The sequence below is a fragment of the Photinus pyralis genome, unplaced genomic scaffold, assembly GCF_008802855.1.
Source record: "Photinus pyralis isolate 1611_PpyrPB1 unplaced genomic scaffold, Ppyr1.3 Ppyr1.4_LG1, whole genome shotgun sequence".
NCBI classification, from domain to species: Eukaryota; Metazoa; Arthropoda; class Insecta; order Coleoptera; family Lampyridae; genus Photinus; species Photinus pyralis.
Genome location: NW_022170249.1, coordinates 39,333,433 through 39,353,594, shown reverse-complemented (window position 1 = coordinate 39,353,594; position 20,162 = coordinate 39,333,433). Strand labels below are relative to the sequence as shown.

Sequence of the window (20,162 nt, the reverse complement as noted above, 5' to 3'; positions counted from 1 at the left end):
AAAGTTGCGTGACTTTTTTAATTGCCGATCCTTCCATTTATTTCCGAGTAAGGTTTTATAGGTACTTTGGGTTTATTAACTGCACTAAAATATAAGACACAATCCATTAATCTAATTCGCAGTGTACCTCACTCGGACGTAAAGTAGTTGTGTTTTACCCGATATTGCACAGGATATACAATGATACGTAAGTAGCGTCCTATTTGCCTAATTATTTCCAAAGCAAAAGTGTGCTTTTTTGCTTTCTCTTTAAACAATAAGAAAGCATTTAACGTTGGTAGATTCGTTTGCGAGTACCTCTAGGTATTAACATTTATCAACATAAACTTGTGTCAGCTGCAGTTGAAAAGCCACCCTTCGTGCGAACATAATGCCGTGCGGTCGTTGTAGAAAGATTCGTCTCGGTAAGGTGAAAATTCGCCCCGCGACACATTCGCCTCCGAAAATCTGTTCCCAGAAGATTCAATCTCAGAAGTATACTCTCTTACAAGAACTCGCTCAAGGGAAAATTCACGTTCAGGATCAGGAGTGATCTTATAAGAACCTAGTCTGACACAGCTGCTTCGCGTAGCCAGTGTTAAATGGTTGACATCTGATAATGAGATTCATTTGCATGCCGGAGTTTACCCTTAAAAATAATCGCCCCACCATTCAAAGAGAAAACGCAGTTTCGGTATAATTGCTAAAAATGGTCGATTTCACCCTCAAAGTTAATTGAGTTTTAGATTATGCATCGTTTAAAATCCATGGTAACAATTGTCGAAACAATTTGTAATTATAGCAATCTGTAGTGGAGTCTATAGGGTGAATGTAGGAAACAGAAAATGCATTTTCAGTAACTTTTAGGTTTGATCTAGTGACCTCTCCCCGGGATATTCGTTCTGATAGTGTAACGTTGGAAAACTCGATAAGGATTGAAGAATTTCTCAGGTTCGTGATAGGTATAAACTCTTCTTTTAATTTCTTCGTCTTGTTTTGTTGAAAGTGCCTTTGGAACTTACCTTTCTGTACTTTTACTTCCAGCTAGGGCCAGATTTACGTACAAGCACGTGCTTGTGGTTCCCAATCCAAGGGGGCCCCCCGGTGCAGTTGAAATGTCGCGTACAGAAGCTTGTAAAATGAATTAGGATGTGTTACTCTAACGTTTACTAAACTTTATGTTTTAAGGTCCCATCCCTATCTCGTGCTTGGGGGCCCCCGCAAGCTGTAAATCCGACTCTGCTTCCAGGTAGCTTAGGTAAAAGTAGTTTAAAAGAGGAAAGAATTTAGTTCATTTCGCCTTCACTGATATTTCATTAATCGCCTATAGTTTGTAACCAAAATTTGGAAAAAATATTAGTTAGTAATTCGCATTTATGCTTTTTCCTCGGCTTTTTCTTGATAAAACTCTTTTTACTTTCCCTTGTAAAGTAGCAATAATTCCAAAGAATTATCAAAATGAATGCATATACCTATATTTATGTAAACAATGAAAATAAGCAATTTATTATAAACATTTTAAAAAGAGAAAAGAAACCTAATTCCGACTAAATCCCACTAAAATATCCCTACAGCTAAATAACTATATCCAAACAATGCAATGATACTGTTTATATAAACCAATTTCTCATTACACATTATAACTATAAAACCAACCCGCTTTTTATATACGACTCAAACAAATTCTAGCGATAATTGTTTCATATAAATCAAATCGCAATATTTGCACATTTTTACTTTACGTAGCTGTTAAAGAGAAATGCTGAATGCTTTCTTTACATTTTACTTCACGAGTCATAATTATTGTCAAGCCATAATTCCGAATCCTTTGCTTACCATGCTAATAATAATAATAATAATATTTAATAAATGTCCAACAGAAAATCTTTCCAATTACAGGACAAACTTAACTTAACTTCATTAAGCACGTAGTGTTTCATATAGCTAAAATAACTAAATTAGTAAACTTATAATTAACATAAAAGAACTCTAATAAACAAAATTAACATTAGAAAAGTAAATAAAGATTTACTTTACAAATGCAGGTTAGGTACCCACAGAAAATCGAAACAAAAATGCTGACAAAACAATGCATTTCCGTATTGTGTATATAACATGAAAAATAAGAAGCAATAAAAGACAAAAAATCAATGTAAACATTGTTGCAATATTGATGGCAAGCTAGAATTGTTGATATCACAGCGTTGGCTTATCGAATTAAATATACGACATATAGTGACAATAGGTGATTGAAATAGAATTTCTGTGCGGGGAGTGTTGTAGTGAAATGTTCTAGAGCTAGTATTCCGTACACTGGTATGAGGTATTTTAAAATTGATAGCTTTCAATAGATCAGGACAGTCAATATGATTGTGTAGTAGATTAAATAGAAATGTTACATAATTGATAGTTCTCCTAGTGTCTAATGATTGAAATTGAAACATATGCAGCAATTCTTTGTGATCAAAACCTCTCACAGGATAAGTACCATAAGTTTTATAGTGCAAAAATTTTAGAAATTTTCTTTGTATAGATTCAAGAGCATTCTTATGGGCCGTGTATGTCGGATTATATATAAGTGAACAGTACTCAATTTTAGAACGCACTAAACTATAGTACAACGATCGAAGTGCTAATTGATTAGAAAAGTGTTTACAGTTTCTAATTATAAATCCAAGCATACGATTTGCTGAATGACAGACATCTTTGATGTGGTCACTAAAAGTAAATTTACTATCAAACGTGACACCTAAATCTTTTATTGAGAAAAAACGTTGTAATTTTGCATCATTAATAGTGTATTCGAACTGAATTGGGCGCACTGTACGGGTAAAAGAAACTATTTTACACTTCGCGACGTTAAGAGACAACAAGTTAACATTACACCAATTGCTTAAAGCATTAACGTTTGTTTGGAGATGTAAACAGTCTTCAGCACTCGATATAATAGAGTATATCTTCAAGTCATCTGCGTATAGTAACTTATGGCAGTAGATAACGTCAGCTACATCGTTGATAAACAAGCAAAACAAGAGAGGACCTAAGTTGGAACCCTGCGGAACCCCTGCATGCACCGGTGACGATGTGAAATTATTAAATGTAACAGTTTGAACACGATTCTTGAGATACGACTGAAGTAAACGTACAAGGTTTTCATGAAATCCGTAGCGACGTAGCTTCTTTATTATGATTTGATGTGGTATTCGATCAAAAGCCTTTGATATATCGGTGTAGATAACGTCTACCTGTCCTCTTCGATCCAATACTTCAGATACAAATTGCTTGAAACATGTTAAGTTGCTTAACGTCGAACGCTTGCTAATGAATCCATGCCGACACTCCGAAATTATATTCCTAACATTACAATATATTTTGTTATACAATGTGATTTCAAACACCTTACTGAAGTTATTCAATAGACTAACCGGGCGATAATTCTCCACGTTGTTAGCATCTCCGCTCTTCAGGACAGGAGTAATATTAGCAACTTTCCATATCTCGGGAAAAACGCAAGTCCTTATAGCAGTATTGAAAATTAGACTCAATGGTTTTACAAAAACATCTCTGCAATCTTTTACAAGAAAACTTGGGATTAAATCTTTACCAACAGTAGTCTTAGCTTTTAATTTATTAATGGCATCTTTGACTTCACTTTCGGAAATGACAGTAACGTTAATATTTGGCATGTTGAAATCTTCTAAACTATCCTGGGTGTTGGAGGGAACATTTACAAATACACTACTAAAGTATTCACTGAACACTTCAATAATTGATTTCGGTGACGAGGATACCTTGCCACCGTATTTAATGATGCCTGGAATACGAGGAGTAGATTTCTTTTCTCGGATGAATGTCCAAAATTGCTTGGCGTTAACTTTAAAAGAATTTTCTACCACATGCATATATGAATTATAGGAATTGGAAATTTGCTTCTTTATTATTCGGCGTATGTCTCTATATGCAATTAAATACTGGTCACGTTTGTATGTGCGGTATTTTTTCAAATATTTTGATTTTAGATTAATATTTCTAATAATGTCTTTTGTAAACCATTTTGGATAATAAGATTGCGCATAAAAGCATCGTGGAACGTAAATATCAAGTAACTCGTACAGAACAGCATAGAATTGATCACAAGCGATGTTTACATTATGGCAGTCGTCTAAAAAAGACCAATTTATGGCCTGAAGATGATTGTACAAACTATAGTAATCGGCTCTTTTAAAGTTATACGGTGTGTTGTCTTGATTCCTAGTAAAGTTTGGTAGCGGCTTTGAAGCTAACTGGGTGAATATCTGAAGAGCTGTATGATGGCCATCTTCGGTGAGTAATGCGGCATAATCGTGGCTTACAAAACAAATTAGATCACTCATTACTAGATCTAGGCACCTGTTGTTAGCGTTGGGAATGCGGTTATATTGTGTTAAGTGTAGAGTATCGATAAAGGTTTTCATTATTCTGCTTTTTGTATCGCACACACTCTCATTATTGTAATGTGGAATATTAAAATCACCTGTTATGAATATTTTGCTCCGATCAAATTCAAAAGTTTCAATCAATTCAAATAAGTCTTGGTAGACATTTGGAGATGTTGAAGGAGGTATGTAGATGTTAAAAACATAAACAGTAGCAACATTAAAGTAGCATTTACAACCAACGATATCGATTGAGGGTAATACATTAATTATAAAAGAAAGATCTAACATTTGAGAAACTACAGTGTCTTTTACCGCAATCAAAGCACCTCCACCCCATCTTTGATTAGTTAATGCGTATCTACGGTCACATCTATATACTGTATAACGTGAAGGAAATAGTTCTGAACTGGATATTTCTTCTGTGAGTGCAGTTTCAACAAGGTTTATTAAATCATATTCACATTCACACACTTGGGAGTAAAAGTTGACAATTTTGGATCTAAGTCCGCGCACATTTTGAAAATAACAATTGATGCGAGCAAAATTACAAAAATTCGTTGTACTAGCGTTGGCGTTGGACGTTGCATTTAGTTTTTTGCCGAAATGATTTTTGGGACTCCTCTCACGTATTTAATAGTCAAATGTTTTTCGCCTTTGCCCAGTCTATCATTTAACTCTACGCGTAAATCATTCAAATATTTACGTTGCATGGGAGTTTGATCCGCTACAATTGAAATTTTATTACCGGTAGCACGTAGTTTGTGCTTGTTTTTTAGCAATGTAATCACATCGGAACGACTACTTAATATCACTTTTATCGGACGAGACTTACCGTCCGCCCGAGCGCTTCCAATTCGAGATAATTTTATGCTGTCAACCCTCACGGCAGTTGATAGTAACGATATAGTAGTTTCCACCGCTTGGAGATCATCATCCTTTTCATCCACATTGAATAATATAATGTTGTTCTCTCGGCGTTGCCGATCTGATATCTCCGCGATAATTGCATGTATCCCGATTTCTCTGACGCTGCTGTTTCAATTGTTCAATTTCTGCCCTTAACTGAGTTATTAAGTCCTTGATTTCATCCAAATCTGCAGTTGCAGAACGGCATTTTTGACATTTAAATTCAATAATCTTTCTATCCTTGGCTCGTATACATTGAACTTCCACTTGCGATAACCCTGCACATTGTGCATGAATATAAGATTTGCACTTATCACAACACACCTCCTTGTCAGGATTTAAATTAGCATGACAGTGGTTACATAAATTAGGCATTTTTGACTAAATAATTATTAATTTAGTGCAGAGAAACCAAACACGTCTGAACACTACCGCTACAAATACAAATACCCCTTACGTACTACTGTTAATTAAATTTAACCTTTAAGTTACACTGTCAAATTCAAATTCTACCCTACTATAGGATAATTTTTAGAAACGGTAGGCCATTACAGTAGTAACAGCAAATTTTCTGAGGGCCTCTGGTTGCGTATTGGAAACAAAGCTGTGCCAAAGAGGAATACAAAAAAAAACGTGCATGAAAATATGAATATCTCACGTATTGCAATTTCCAATACAATTCACGAAATTGTCATCAACAAAATTAGGGATGCATATTTTTTGGCGTTAGTTTTCGTGTAGGTACATGCATTTTATTTTATTAATAAAATGGAAACTTGAAACTGACCTGATCAATCTTTCACCAAATCGCTAAAACTGGCGCACAAATGAAATGCACTGCGTGCGGTTTATCGTCGAAGGCAAAACTAATTTCGCAATACCTTAGAAATTAACTGAAGATGACGCGTTCTTAACCCGACTGGTTTCTCGTTATCACATTGCCATTACGCATAACTAAATAATTTGTTATGTCGATATTGAATAGATTTTTCAAGTTCTTTTATCGTCAATCATATCCTCATTGAGTGTCATCTTCTTTCCATTGCTTGTCTGATTCCTGCACATTCCAAGAACGCCTTTGCCTTCCTCTGTTCTTTTTCCCAGGATGTATCCCTGTAAAAACTCGTTCTGGCCACATGTCGTCATACCCATTAAGTATCAAAACCGCCCCAGACTTCCCAATTCTTTCTGATTTACAGGAAAGAGTTAAAGGGGCGCAAAGGAGGATGGTAGGTTTAGTCTAAACCCTTATATCGCGGGATGAGTTGAGTAACGACGGATGAACGTTTCGACGAAGTTTAGAAACATCGTTTCGAATTCCATTTCTAGGGTAAATGTAAATGAATCGACGTACCGTTTATAGATCATGAAATGCGATTTCGTGACATCCTGGTTAAATAGTTTAGTTTCTAAATTATTTAGGAAGATGTCAATCAGAAGCGAGGAGAGATCGTTTGTTGAATTTGAAAAGGCACTAAGATACCAATGATCTTCTTTTTCTAATAAATATAATTTCCTATTATAACAGTTTTATTTCTATGGGACGCATACTGGGTGTCGAAGATAGGCATTCCCAATCCTTTCAAATATGACCCGAATGTGTTATAAGTTGGTTTTAGAGGCCGAAACATCGATAAAGATTTTTACAAATTTATCGATGGATTTCAGCAAGACCTAAGGCTTATCTTCATTTGACATTTAGCAATATTATAAATCGTCCAGTAATCTACGACTGTACTGTCAATAATGTTGACAAAAGGACGCCACCACAATTTCCTCTCATGAGCTTTAGTTTGACAGTTGTATTTATTGCAATAAACTGAACGATTGAAACTTCTTTTCGTTCTTTTGTATAAAATCTTTTCAGCTTCAGCAGGATTCATTTGTTAGTTATACCACAGATATACGTTTCTTTACGTATATCTGTGGTTACACCATTGAATAAGTAATTACTTACGTAATAAGTAATTATTTATTCAATGGTTATACTCTTACCACCGCGCTATCGTTCCAACATTATATCACAAATATTGTTTTGGATATCAAATGCGTGATCAAAGAAATCCAGTTGCAAACATAAACCTCTCTTATCAGTCAATACAAGGAAATTCTTTATACTTATGTATTTAAGGACTTCCAGTAGCTCGAAGTCCCATGCTGGATTTGACTTCTTTGATACACCTCCATACGAAATGAATAGGAATAAATACCTCCCGGAAGAACAAATGCACCATAATTTATACTGGAAATGACAGGTTCCAAAGGTTTATAATCATTCACTGGCGAAACCTTAACATACATTTTCATGGGTGGACTAGAACGAGATTTTGAGGATTTAGTGCCATAACAACCACTCCCTGGGATAGGGGGGTACTCGAGGACCTAGTAATGGTCAAGAGATTCCAGGTCAAGACAGGCGGATGTTTTCAGTATTGAGGAAGATGCCTTGGTCAAACTAATGGCTATAGGTGGGAGACTTCAACGTGAAAGTCAGGACTGGTAAAGCTTACTGCGATACAATGTCACCAATTTATGACACAAGCCTCCGCTCACCCTCCTCTCGAAATCAATGACTTAAAGTATATGTTAACATTCGCTCCGATATTCTGCGAACCCACAATGATACTTTTACCAAACTTAATTATCTGAAAATGTGCGAATGTGTCGGTATATGAACTCAATAAGGGGGATAGTTATTAATTACAATATAATATAAAACAATTAGGAAAGTCACGCGACGCTGAAATAATGGGTTATGCTTGAATTTCCAAAACCATTACCGGAAACTTTATTTTAATTAAAAGGTGTAAATAAATTGGTACAGTTGGAACTGAATATTGAAATACCCCCAACCTATCAGCCCTAAGCATCATATTTTAGCTTGTTTTTTTTAGATACTACAGGTATACACAATTTTCAGGATTAGCATTATGTTACTTTACGTTAACTTTATATTCCATTGAGGGAAAGTAAAACAACCAAAAACAGTGGCAATTTTTTTTAGAACACGATGCAATTTACAAGTTAAAATTAATATTACCACCTTCCCTAATGGAACCGTATCAAAACAAAGATAGCACACATACCTAATTTCGTATAATTATTTTGCTTTATGAAAAAGAGCGATTATGCTATAGATCGTTCGTTTTTGTTTATAATTGAAATTAGGAAATTTTTGCTTTTATTTAGATTGATCAGATAATGTGAAATAAGTTGCAGGTGTGTTTCCTTTTTGTAGATTTTCCTTTGTGTTAGACATTATTTGTTAAGCTTTATGTTCGTATGTGAACGTTGCTGTCGAGGTTGCTGTTATATACATACAGGGTGTCAATTTTAAAACTTGCAGTCGGGCATATTTTCCAAACTAAAGAAGATATTGAAAATCGCCCAAAACAATTTCGGGAGTATCGAGGGGGAACCAGAATGACGTTATAGGTGAGTTGCTTTTAAATTTTGTGTTTACAAACCCAGTAAATTTCTTGTGTAGTTTGGGCAAGCCGAGTCTGCTTTACATTTTTTTTTTTTTAAATAAATGTAATGTTGGTTGTAAATCTAGTTTTTGTGGCATTCTGAACTCATTTTCAGTGACGAAGGGTGGGGTGACAGTTTCATTTATTTTTTTAAGTGTTTGCACTAAAGTTTTGCGTTTTTACCTGGCGATACAAAAGTCCGATTGTATTGTAAAAAAGGCGTTCAATCATCCAATTTTCCAATTCGCTGCTACCTTTTCAAAAGAGAAAATTAGCTGTCAACGGGAGAACAATTCAACTCGGCGATAAATTCATTTTCTAGAGTCGATTTACGGGAATTTATCCCGTGAACCAATTTGTGTATTTTTTTATAAACGATAAGTAACCCAAACAAAGATAAAGTAAGGTTTTTCTTTTTATTTGTGAAATTGATTTTTCTTAGTTCATTAATACCATTTTTTTCTACGGGTTAAATTTTATTTAGTATCCAGAAAAATTTATTTGAATAAAATTTTGTACCAAGGGTTTGATTAGTTAGAAATATTTAAAAAAATCTAGGTAATTAATTAGATTTGGACGTGAACATAAGACAGAGTTTAAATATTATTTTGTATTAATTACATCATGTACATACATTTTTTAAATCACAAAAAAATGTAAAGAAAACTGGAGTTGGTGCGATATTATTTTCAATAATATCTTTAAACAATTCAATTTATGTGACTACTTATTTGAGAGTGATCAAACTAGAGATCAGGTTTTAATTTTCAGATTGATTGTGGACATATTCCTTTCGAAAGATAAAAGTCATTGAACATTTATTAATTACCGAGCTACCCGTGGTATTAATGATTGCATTACAAACAATTAATTGTTTCAATAAAATTTTTACTAGTGCCGCAGAGAATAAAATTTATTTTCTACAAGAGCGGTCTCTAATCCCTGTAAAGTAACTAGCTTATACCATATTACAAGATTCGCTTTGAAGCACACTTCATAAGTTGAACCTAAAAGTTAAATTATATCTGGGGTGAATATGTTTGCACCAAACTAAATATAAATAGAAAACAAATAAATGACAAATTTTTACCATCCCCACGTTAGTAAAGGGAGCAATGGGGTAAAAATTGACCCCCTCCTCCCACTTTTTTTGCGGAACTACACGTTTTGAAGCACCAGGAATTCGAATCAAACAAGGTCTCGATGATGTCGGTCTGTCGGTCTGTCTGTAGTCTCATTTCCTTCTAAATTTGGTCCACATATTCTTAGACATAAAAGAGCACGCACGCGTAATGATCACGTACTTTAGATTTGGCGTACTTCCACATGGGCAAGGGAACCATATATGTATATTTTTTAGTAGCAACCACTATGTTTTATTACATATTTTAAAGTGCACAGAAGAGTATACATGTAATGAAAACTAGTGGCCGTCATTAAAAAAAACAAGCCCCCTCGTTACCATGCAGAAGTACGCCACTGGCCACAAATTTAAAGTACTTACGTAGATTGGTCGCAAACAACTTTTTATAATTTTGGACAACATGAAGGGCTTCAAAAGATGTTCTTTTGAAGATGTATTCAGTGTTCCAGACAACATTTATGAGTAATTTACTGTCAAAACGTATTGGTTTTAACTTAGTATCCTTGTGATTTTTTGTGCTTGTTTCAGAAAGCGTCACCAGTCACTTCATGGGGACTGCAGCATAAGAGGACACTTATTGTTTCGACAACGCTACCTACACTTGGAGACAAAGCTTGGGAGTAATCATAATTTGCATCCTCTTTGGAGGCTCGAAGAAGTATCACTTAACAACACTTTCCTACAAGATAAATAATTTCGTTATCAACTACAAGTTCGCCTTTCTTAGAGTTATCGATTAAATTTTCAGAAGTATCACTGCTCGTAACATAAACACCATAAAAGCCAACAACTCTGCACATTGATTAATATTATTACGTTTAACAAGTCTCCGTTACGATGAGTTCTTAGCTAGGAAATGTTCGATTAAATTTTAGCCGTTTACGGTGCTAATTATTCTTTAAAATTACTTCTAGATATTGCTACGATTTTGGGTCTTTCAGTTAGGTTATTTTTCGTACCGTAAATGTCCACATCCGGACGATTTCGATAAAATTATCTATGCATGACTATTCGTCGCGATTGAAATATTGACAAGAGGACATGAAATTTTCACAAGTACTTAATACGTACGTACCAATTTGTAATACGTTCTGTATTCAACCCACTACTTACTCCAATCTTCATGGGGCGGTTTACTATATCAAGAAGGAGTACCTATAATAGTAGTTTATATTACATTTTACACACGCAATTCAGTTAGTGTGCTACATATATAAGTTCTCTCTTTGGAAAAATAGCATTCGCCTTTTTTTCTAAATGGGAATCTCACAAAACACCGACGCATTTAAGTTTCAAAGACTATTAATGGAAACTGCGGGATTTTGGCCAAGAAGAGAAGCCTCAATTTTCTACCTGATTTACGGATTATCTGCCTACGGAATTGTGGTATTATTCGCAGTGTCTTTGCTATTGAGTACCATGGTTGTGAAAGATTTTAAACAGTTAATTCTAGGATGGTCGATGTTTACAGCCATGCTCAATTGCTCACTAAAATTTACGGTTTTCCGTGTTAAAATGCCGGCCTTTTTGGAGCTTTTGGACTTCATTCGTTCCCCTCATTTCTTTTATCACAGAGAGGAGTTCGACCATCACCTCAAACGAATTATTAAAATTGCGACTGTTGTGGTGAAGCTGTTTTTTTGTAGCGGCATGACCACGTATACCTGTTTAATATCGGCTCCGTTATTTTCGAAAGAGGAAAGAATCACGCCGTTTCCGTTTCCGTTAGACTTAAAACAGTATTCTGTCATGGTTTACATTTTGGTGTACGTTTTTCAAAGCGTTGCTCTTTTTGCGGCTGCTTGGATAAGTATCGGATTCGATAATTTATCGACGGGAATGATGGGTCTGTGTTCCGCGTATTTTGCTATTTTACGTCAAACTATAATTTTTGCGACTGAAGAATTTCGCAATGAAAAACTCGATAACATCAATTTGTATAGTAAACATGATAAGCAAATTTACAGAGATTTGAGTGACTGTTCGACTCATCACCTTGCTGTAATCAGGTCAGTCGATAGGTATGTGCATGTAATATTACTAAGCTTTACATTTCTTGCAGCTTTACACAACAAATCGAGAAGATATTCTCTTATGTGTTCTTAAGCCAATTCTTATGCAGTGCTGGCGGCATTTGCCTTTCAGGATTCACGTTTATAAACGTAAGTCGTAAACTTTTACGGCACAAATTCGGCACGAATCAGTCTACATAGTTCCGAGATATGAAAAGCGAAAAGCACCGGCACGAATGCGGCACTAACCATTGCAAAAAATAATTAATTACAAGTCTTAATGCACATAATTTGAAATATTTTGCGAATTTGCGGTAGTCGGCAGAACAGCGCGGTAGTTTCATTGGAACGGTACAGAAATCTCGAGCGCCACCAGGAGGTTTCAACCCTTACTCGTGGTAATAGCGGCGGTTTCCGAACAGAACTTCGAAACCTATGGGTACTCAGACGGAGAAATGGAAAACTCCAGGGATCATTGGGGCAAATGACGGCCGTCGGAAACGGTAGCGCTTACCCAAATCGGAAGGGAAGCACAAATTATAACGGTATAGCTACGGGAAAAGGACACAAGTAAAGCAAACCCCCTTTATACCTATAACGGAATGAAAATATCAAGCGCTTACCTTGAAATTAAACCGGTGTCGTGAAATTAAAAAAAAACTAAAACGGGCTAAAACGCACGCGAACAAAGGGAAAACTGCAAATGATCCCCTCTAAACCATGTTTTTACGTTATACAGGGTGTTCGTTTAAAAACTTCCCACTGCGGATTTATCGAAAACCACTGATTAAAGAAAAAAACACCGAGACACGTTAAAAGATTTGTCAAGGGGGACAACTTTATTTTGATGTTTGATTTTTTTAAATCGGTCGATTCGTTTTCATGAAAATTTGAAAAATCTTTATTTAATTTATTTTTCTTCAAACGTCATATAATATTGACATTACGTAGCCCAGCACTCTGAGTTAAAGTTTGACTTTTTAGAACAATCGAACAAGCGGCAGTGAAGTATTTTAGTGCCTAGGCATTAAAACGCTTCAGTGCCAGTGTCACATTGTTTTGCTTTGACAATTTGATGTTATTTACATTAGGTTCTTGGTTCACCTAGTAAGTGCGTTGATCTTTCCTTCTAATTTTAACAGAATAAAAATATAGTCGATCAAAGAAGCTATTTATTTATTTAAATAATAGTTAATGTTGAAAGTGCAGTTAGTCATATTACCATTATTGAAATTAAAACCTGAGCTCGTTCCTGCAGCATCCAAGTTTTGAAGAGTCAAGTTTTGTTTAGCTTGTCTTATTTGAATGAATGAAGTATTTTCAAAAACTGGATTGGTTTATGCTTCAAATGGAGTAGTTGAAGTCATTCCATCTGATAAACCTTGATTTTCTAAAGTTGTCGAAAGTATTTTTTGGGCAATTTCATTTTTATTTGAAATCGAGTCTTCTATGTAACCTTCAGCCACACAATTGGACTTCTAGCCACCATGTCTCTTTAAACAAAATAAGCCAGAAGCACATGTTCCGAGAAGGTTCCTGCGTTTCTTTTGCTTACACCAATCAATAAATTTCCTACAAGTTTTGTCGGAAGTAAATTTTCGGACGCCGCTTCCTCCACGTCAGGTGGCGTGCAATATGAATCCATGATCGCTAAAGGAATTACAGAAATTACTAAGGTCGTAATTTTCTAAAAATTGAAAAGATACTTACCTACAAAAAACTCATCCACAATTAAAACGTCAAATGGCTAACTATAGCAATATTGTTATAGTCACCACGGTCGACGCGTTCACGGCTACCTATAACGATTTGAAAACCATTATTTTGGCGTTATTCTCATGTTTGAAGAAAAAATAGCATATATTATGCGGAGCTAAAGTAACTTCTTCTGGTTCGTCAGTATTTTGCTGGCCTCGCTTCGCTCGGCCATCAAACGCTGACTCGCCATGAAAAGTATCACTTTAGCTCCTCATAATATAATATACTATTAATCGACCTATCTTAATTTGTTCAGTTAGAAAACAAAAACAAACGAAAACATCACTTATTTATTGTTATGGGAAAGAAAGAATTTCATTTGCTGCCAGTCACCATTGTGACAACCTTGGGATAGTGAAAATTAATTTATTGATTCAGATTTTAGTTCCAAAATGGTTTACACACTAGCCGAAATAGTACCTACAGTCAAATTAGACTAAAAAATGGGCATTCCGTGCATCAGATATGTCATCTCTATTTTTTCTTTTAAATTGTTAGGATGAACATGGATGTGAAAAATCCGTTTTCGACATTGAAAGACCTGTGCAAGCGACACAACACTTGAAAATATGTCATTTTTCTTACCATTTTTTGGTTTTTGTAAGTTTTACTCCTGAAGGGCCGATTTTAATGCAATTATTGTCGTATACTTTTTTAAACTAGACAAAATTTGTGACAATTCAAGCCCTTAACCGACTATGTAAGTCTAATAGTTTTGTAGATACAGCGTTTCAAAATTTCGTAAATTGTTCAGTTTTAATCAAATTTGCCTTTTTTTCGAATAAAAACATCATGAACATTTTTATAATTTTGTTCGTTTGGGGGGACTTTGTGGTGAGGAGTCCCCATAAATACGCACAGAAGGGGCTAAAATGTTGATATCCTCTGGATCCTCAGCTTCTTCCTTGATAAGAAAGTTGTCATCTTCTTCTTCTTCAGCATGATCCACTACATGTTGCTGTTTTTTGAACTAGACAAAATTTATGACAATTTAAGCCCTTAACGATCTCCGCAAGCCTAATAGTTTCCGAGATACGGCGCTTCAAATATTGGTAAATTTATTAGTTTCACAAGTTTTATCAAAATTTGCGTTTTTTTTCGCAGAAACTAAACTTACCAAATTTGCACGATGAATTGTCGTAAGTCGTGAGTCGTAATAAACTTGTTGAAGAAGTACTAAAAATTTCGGGCAATGAAAGCAAACGAAATATTGATTTTTGTCTTTTAGTGGAAAAATATCCATGTTTATATGTGATGGGTTATTCAAACCATAGTGTTGTGCTTTCTGTTACTGTCACAGATCTTCTATAATCGGTGTCCCTTGTCGAGCAAGGTCAGGCAAAAGGAAAAAATTCAAAGATTTCGCAATCCATGCAACAGGTAGTGGATCTTGCTGAAGAAGAAGATGATGACAATTTTCTTATCATCTGAGAAGCGGAGGATCCAGAGGATATCAACATTCTAGCTCCTTCTGTGCGTATTTATGGAGACTCCTCACCACAAAATCCCCGCAACCAAACAAAAGTATAATCATAATCATAATCATAATCTTTATTGATCCAATATATCCATTTTTGAATGTAGGACAAGTCAGACATCACGTTACAATAAAACTGCTAAAAACTGCATCGTAAGCTTAGGGCACATATACATTAAATAAATAGATAAAAGATAAAGATAAAATCACATAAAAACATTGGAACATATAGTATTAAAATTACAAACGTACAAACTACATAAAATATATAAAAAGTAATTAACAAGCTAAGTTTATAAATAGAATGTTTTGTTTATTGATCAATTAAATATTCTTGTGTGGTGTAAAATGCTTTTGATGTAAGAAGATTTTTGACTGTAGTTTTAAATTGTTTCAGAGGTAGCTGTTTAGTTGCATTGTCCATAGTTTGTTATAAAACTTTATTCCACAATAAAGTGTCGTGCTTTCATAACTACTTTTTTTATGACGAGGTACAGGTAACTGGTTTCTCCTTGTATTATACCCATTAATATCTTTTGGATTAACAGTGTTGTTTAAGATATATTTTTTGACTAGACATAAAATTTTATATATGAAAATACAAGGAACAGTATTAATAAAAATGGTTATGAGGTTTTTATGCGAAAAAAAGTCAAATTTGATTAAAACTGAAGAATTTACGAATTTTTGAAACGCTGTATCTCCAAAACTATTAGACTTACAGAGCCGGTTAAGGGCTTGAATTGTCACAAATTTTGTCTAGTTTAAATAAGTATACGACAATAATTGCGTTAAAATCGGCCCTTCAGGAGTAAAACTTACAAAAACCCGTAAATGATAAGAAAAAAGACATATTTTCAAGTGCTGTGTCGCTCGCACAGGTCTTTCAATGTCGAAAACTTGGATTTTTGACATCCATACTCAGTCTAAAAATTTAAAAAAAATAATAGAAATGACACATCTGATGCAAGGTATTATGATAATTTGACTGGACTAAAAGAGTGGAAAGAGTGGTGAAGTAGTTTTTGGTTAAAAAGTTTGTAATTGTACTCTGCTTGAGTGACAGATGTGCCAAAAAGGGCCTTTTCGATTTTGTATTTCAAATCGACATTGTTTCTTTTCTTCAATTCCGTTGAATTGTTCTTTTTTAGATCACTCGGATTTGTCACCCCTTCGAGTTTCTTTAGAATACTTTGGATGCTTCATCAGATTCTTTAATTTCCTTTAGTTCTTCCCATTATTTTATCTTTTGGACTTTTAAGATTTTTTGATTCTTTGGATTAGTCCGGTTCTTCAGTTTCAGATCCTTTAAATCTAATGTATGCCATTTGAAATTATTAATTTTCCTATTTTTCACGTTCACTATGAGCTTGTGATCCCGCCGTTTGCCTGGTACTTTCAGACCAGAATCCTAAGCACGATATCCTCCCTATGTAATTCTTCAGCGCTTTAGCATTCTTTCACAATGTGCAAATGTGGAAGCTAATTCGAAATGGCATTTAAAAATCAGTAATAATCGTTGAGTGGAGTTGTTGATGTAGTAGTTAGTGTTATTTAATTTTTAACCTGTATACACCTTGTTTCAGTCAGAACCTGGAAGCCCGGAGTGTATATTTGCCTTGAACCTTATGGGTACACTCATGTTCCAGATCACGTTGTATTGCGCTTACGGAAATGAAGTTACTGTTCAGGTAAAGTGTTATTTCTATTGTTACGTTTTTTACGGATGTCTTTGAATAAAATCAAGAACGATTTATTAAAGACTTTTACTCCGCTAGTCTTGTTGTTGGAACACTCCTTAATCTTATATTAATTGGAGAAGAGATGGAATTGATAAAGCGTGTAGGTACGTGGAAACACGTTCAAATGTGATAGTTTTAAATGAAAATGTAGGGACTATCGAACCAACATAAATTACATTGCAATATATTATTTTGTTCAGAACTATCAAATAGGTCTAATGAAGGACTTATCTAACACATTATTGGCTGCCTAGAAACTAGTCGTTGTGACTTTAACTTTTTCACTCGTATTGGTTTAATCATGTCTGTCTGTCTGTCTGCTAGTTTGAGATAAAATTAGCATTTGATATCACCAGCTCAAGATTTTGGAATTCGTTTCACCCTTTCCCCGCATTAGTGTAGAAAAAATTAATGTTCATTTCAATATATTTGTGATAAGTTATGCCACTGCATTGCATTTAATGGTGAACATTTTGAACATTCATTGCGATAAAAACCATTTTACTGCTAATTTCGTTTTGTCTTCAAGGTTTAATAAGAAACGTACACGTTCATTTGTTTTATTTTTTATGTAGGATATCTGGATTAATGTTATTGATCTAATTAAAATACATTTTTTTGAAAAATTTTCTTGAATACTAACATGTTATATCATCGAAAAGAGAAAACAATAAATTTTGAGATAGTAAAGTCTAATTGAACATAGCCCCTCTGATTAGCTTTGCTCGTTTCAAATTTCCGGAAATAAGTTTCGAAATAATTGCGAGCTTGAGAGTTGTGCTAAAACTGACTTTGTATACTGTTCTATATTCAAAGACAAAACAGTTTTCTAATAAAATCACGTTCCCGTCACTAGATGTTACATTACCTATTATAGCCAAAGAAATTCAGTTCGTGTACAAAACTTTTCCTATTCTTTCATCGTGTATGATGAGTGTCTCAAAAATCTACCACAAATGTCTGTAATAATGTAATCTTCGTAAATGGTAATTATTATTCTTTTTGTTATTCTAATAATCTAATGGAAACGTAATTGTAATGCAAATTTTAATGCTATTTTAGAGTGCTATGGTATTAGACGCTTGTTACATGACTGAATGGATCTATTGTGGCCCAGAAGTGCGTCGAAGTTTATTCCTTATTATGGAACGTTCGAAACGTCCGTTGGCGTTAACAGCAGGCAAATTCGTAAACCTTTCCCTTTCGTCATTGGTTTCAGTAAGTCCATGAATTGTGCAATTGACTCAATTGTAATTATTTTTTAGGTGATAAAATCTGCTGGTTCTTATGCAATGGTTTTGTATCAACTGTACCACTCCTAATCTATGTATCGCATCACGTCACATTTACACAAGTGTCTTTTTGAAATAAAGTTTGTGCACAACCATTTACATTTAAGTACTTATTGTAACCGCTATTTCCATCTATTCATTTGCTGAGAAGTAATTTTTAAAATACTAGGAATATTTTGTGTAGTTCGATTCATTTGTATATGTACGTTTATCTTTAAGTAAGGATCGTTAGAAATATCACATCACTCTCTCGAATACATTTCACACCTCCGTGATTACTGCACTCGTATTCGCCGCGTGTGGGAAGATCTCGTATGTAGGTAACATTCATTGCATAGTAGGCACTACAGCACTGTGTAATGACTAATGAGCCACTATTTCACAACTGTCTAGTAATATACGTAGTGAAATAAAAAGTAATGTGAGTGTGGTTCCTACATTATTTCATTTGATTTACTCATTAGACAACAAACCGAAATAATCATCACAGTAACGGATTGGCGTGTAGTTTGAACATATAAATTCACTTTACTTATGTTCAAATTGATGCCAAAAGAGGATTATGATTAGAAACTGTCAGTTGTGATCAGAATTTGGTTCCTCCATTTCTTAGTGTTCTAAATATACCTAAATGCAAGCCCTTGGTACCCACCACGAAGTTATACTTGAAAAATGTGCTAACATGCAAATGCATTAAATGCGATTCCGTAGTTATGGAAAGGCAAAGCGCATACATTACACGTTAGCAATTGTCATATCATACAACAATCGATAGCTTTCCAAAAATATGAACACCGACTTCTCAAAAAAATCGGATACATACTCCGTTGATTAGTCGCCTTTTACGACACGCAGTGCCTCTGCGGTAGGGTTATTCTACTACCCGTCCCCACACGGGGATTAAATTTCGCGTATACTCGTGTCCGCCTTCTTGTCCAGTAATATATATTTATTAATTTAAAATCCAGTAACTATACACCGCGTATGTACTACTAACTACAGTAAAGAGTCTATAACGTATACTCTTTGCTACAGTACAGTCTGTTTGATTTTAGCTGTCACAGCGGATATCACGGCTACTATTCTAGATATGATATAGATTATAGAAGAAACATTGTTCAAGATATAAATTTGCATTATCTGGTATAGCCAAGAAAATAATTGAAAATTTCATGTAGTAGGTGCAGCGGTGCAGCAAATATTCAAAACTTCAAATATAATATAATTTTATTGCATATTCTAAGTGTACAACATTCCCTTTCCAATGATATATCATATGTAAATTCGACATAAAATGATGTACAGTCATTGACAAAAGTAATGGTCGCCTAATAGGTAAACCCTTTGGAGCATAAGGAACGAACATGCCTATAAGTCCTATAACATCGGGCTCCGTGAGTTTCTTCAAGGAGGAGATACCATCATTTGTTGGTGTTCGGATTCCCAAGTTGCACAATATATTCAAATGTTGCAGAATTTCCCTATTCGGCGATCATTACTTTAGCCAAAGTCTGTACGTCCTTAGCATATTCACTTTTTCATCATTCGAATAATTATCACCCATTTCGTAATTGTTTCTATTTATTTTAATTATTCTCTTCTAATGAATGGCGCCCCCGTGCCGCCCTCTACATTAAAAAAAAATGTTCTGTAATAATTGAAACTGACCGTCTGCGTCAGCGAGAAGAAAGTCACAATTCGCCATTATTCTTTTAGTATTTATTCTTTATACTTGCTTACATGATGCGGTCGATTCGCGTCGCGAAATTCACTCCCATAAATTAGGTTTTGAAGCAGGAAATGTTCCCACATCTCAGAAAATTCAGCGAGGCGAAGAATTCGCGCCTATAAATTATACTACTAACTATAGAATTCGCGTATGGGATAATTTTCTCTCAATGTACCCTACCTAGTAAATTTAAGAAATCCGGTTGTCGAGGAAAATAAGTGAGTTCTCTCAAAGG

The 20,162-nt window shown here is 34.7% G+C and overlaps 1 protein-coding gene across 1 annotated transcript; it reads left to right on the top strand.

The window, feature by feature from the left end:
• The first annotated feature begins 81 nt into the window (after nucleotides 1-81).
• On the top strand, nucleotides 82-18,297 carry LOC116160186 (odorant receptor 46a-like). Its single transcript, XM_031473323.1, has 6 exons — nucleotides 82-187; nucleotides 10,446-11,926; nucleotides 11,980-12,079; nucleotides 16,751-16,855; nucleotides 17,969-18,124; nucleotides 18,172-18,297. The coding sequence occupies exons 2-6, from the start codon at nucleotides 11,175-11,177 to the stop codon at nucleotides 18,226-18,228; spliced, it is 1,170 nt and encodes a 389-aa protein (XP_031329183.1). The 5' UTR covers nucleotides 82-187; nucleotides 10,446-11,174; the 3' UTR covers nucleotides 18,229-18,297.
• Nucleotides 18,298-20,162: the final 1,865 nt, after the last annotated feature.

Bases quoted from the DNA above. Each gene is read 5' to 3' on its own strand.
- LOC116160186 (XM_031473323.1), top strand. From the start codon at position 11,175: ATGGGAATCTCACAAAACACCGACGCATTTAAGTTTCAAAGACTATTA. The intron at 12,080-16,750 runs GTAAGTCGTAAA...ACCTTGTTTCAG, and splicing joins CAGGATTCACGTTTATAAAC to TCAGAACCTGGAAGCCCGGA. The intron at 18,125-18,171 runs GTAAGTCCATGA...ATTATTTTTTAG, and splicing joins CCCTTTCGTCATTGGTTTCA to GTGATAAAATCTGCTGGTTC.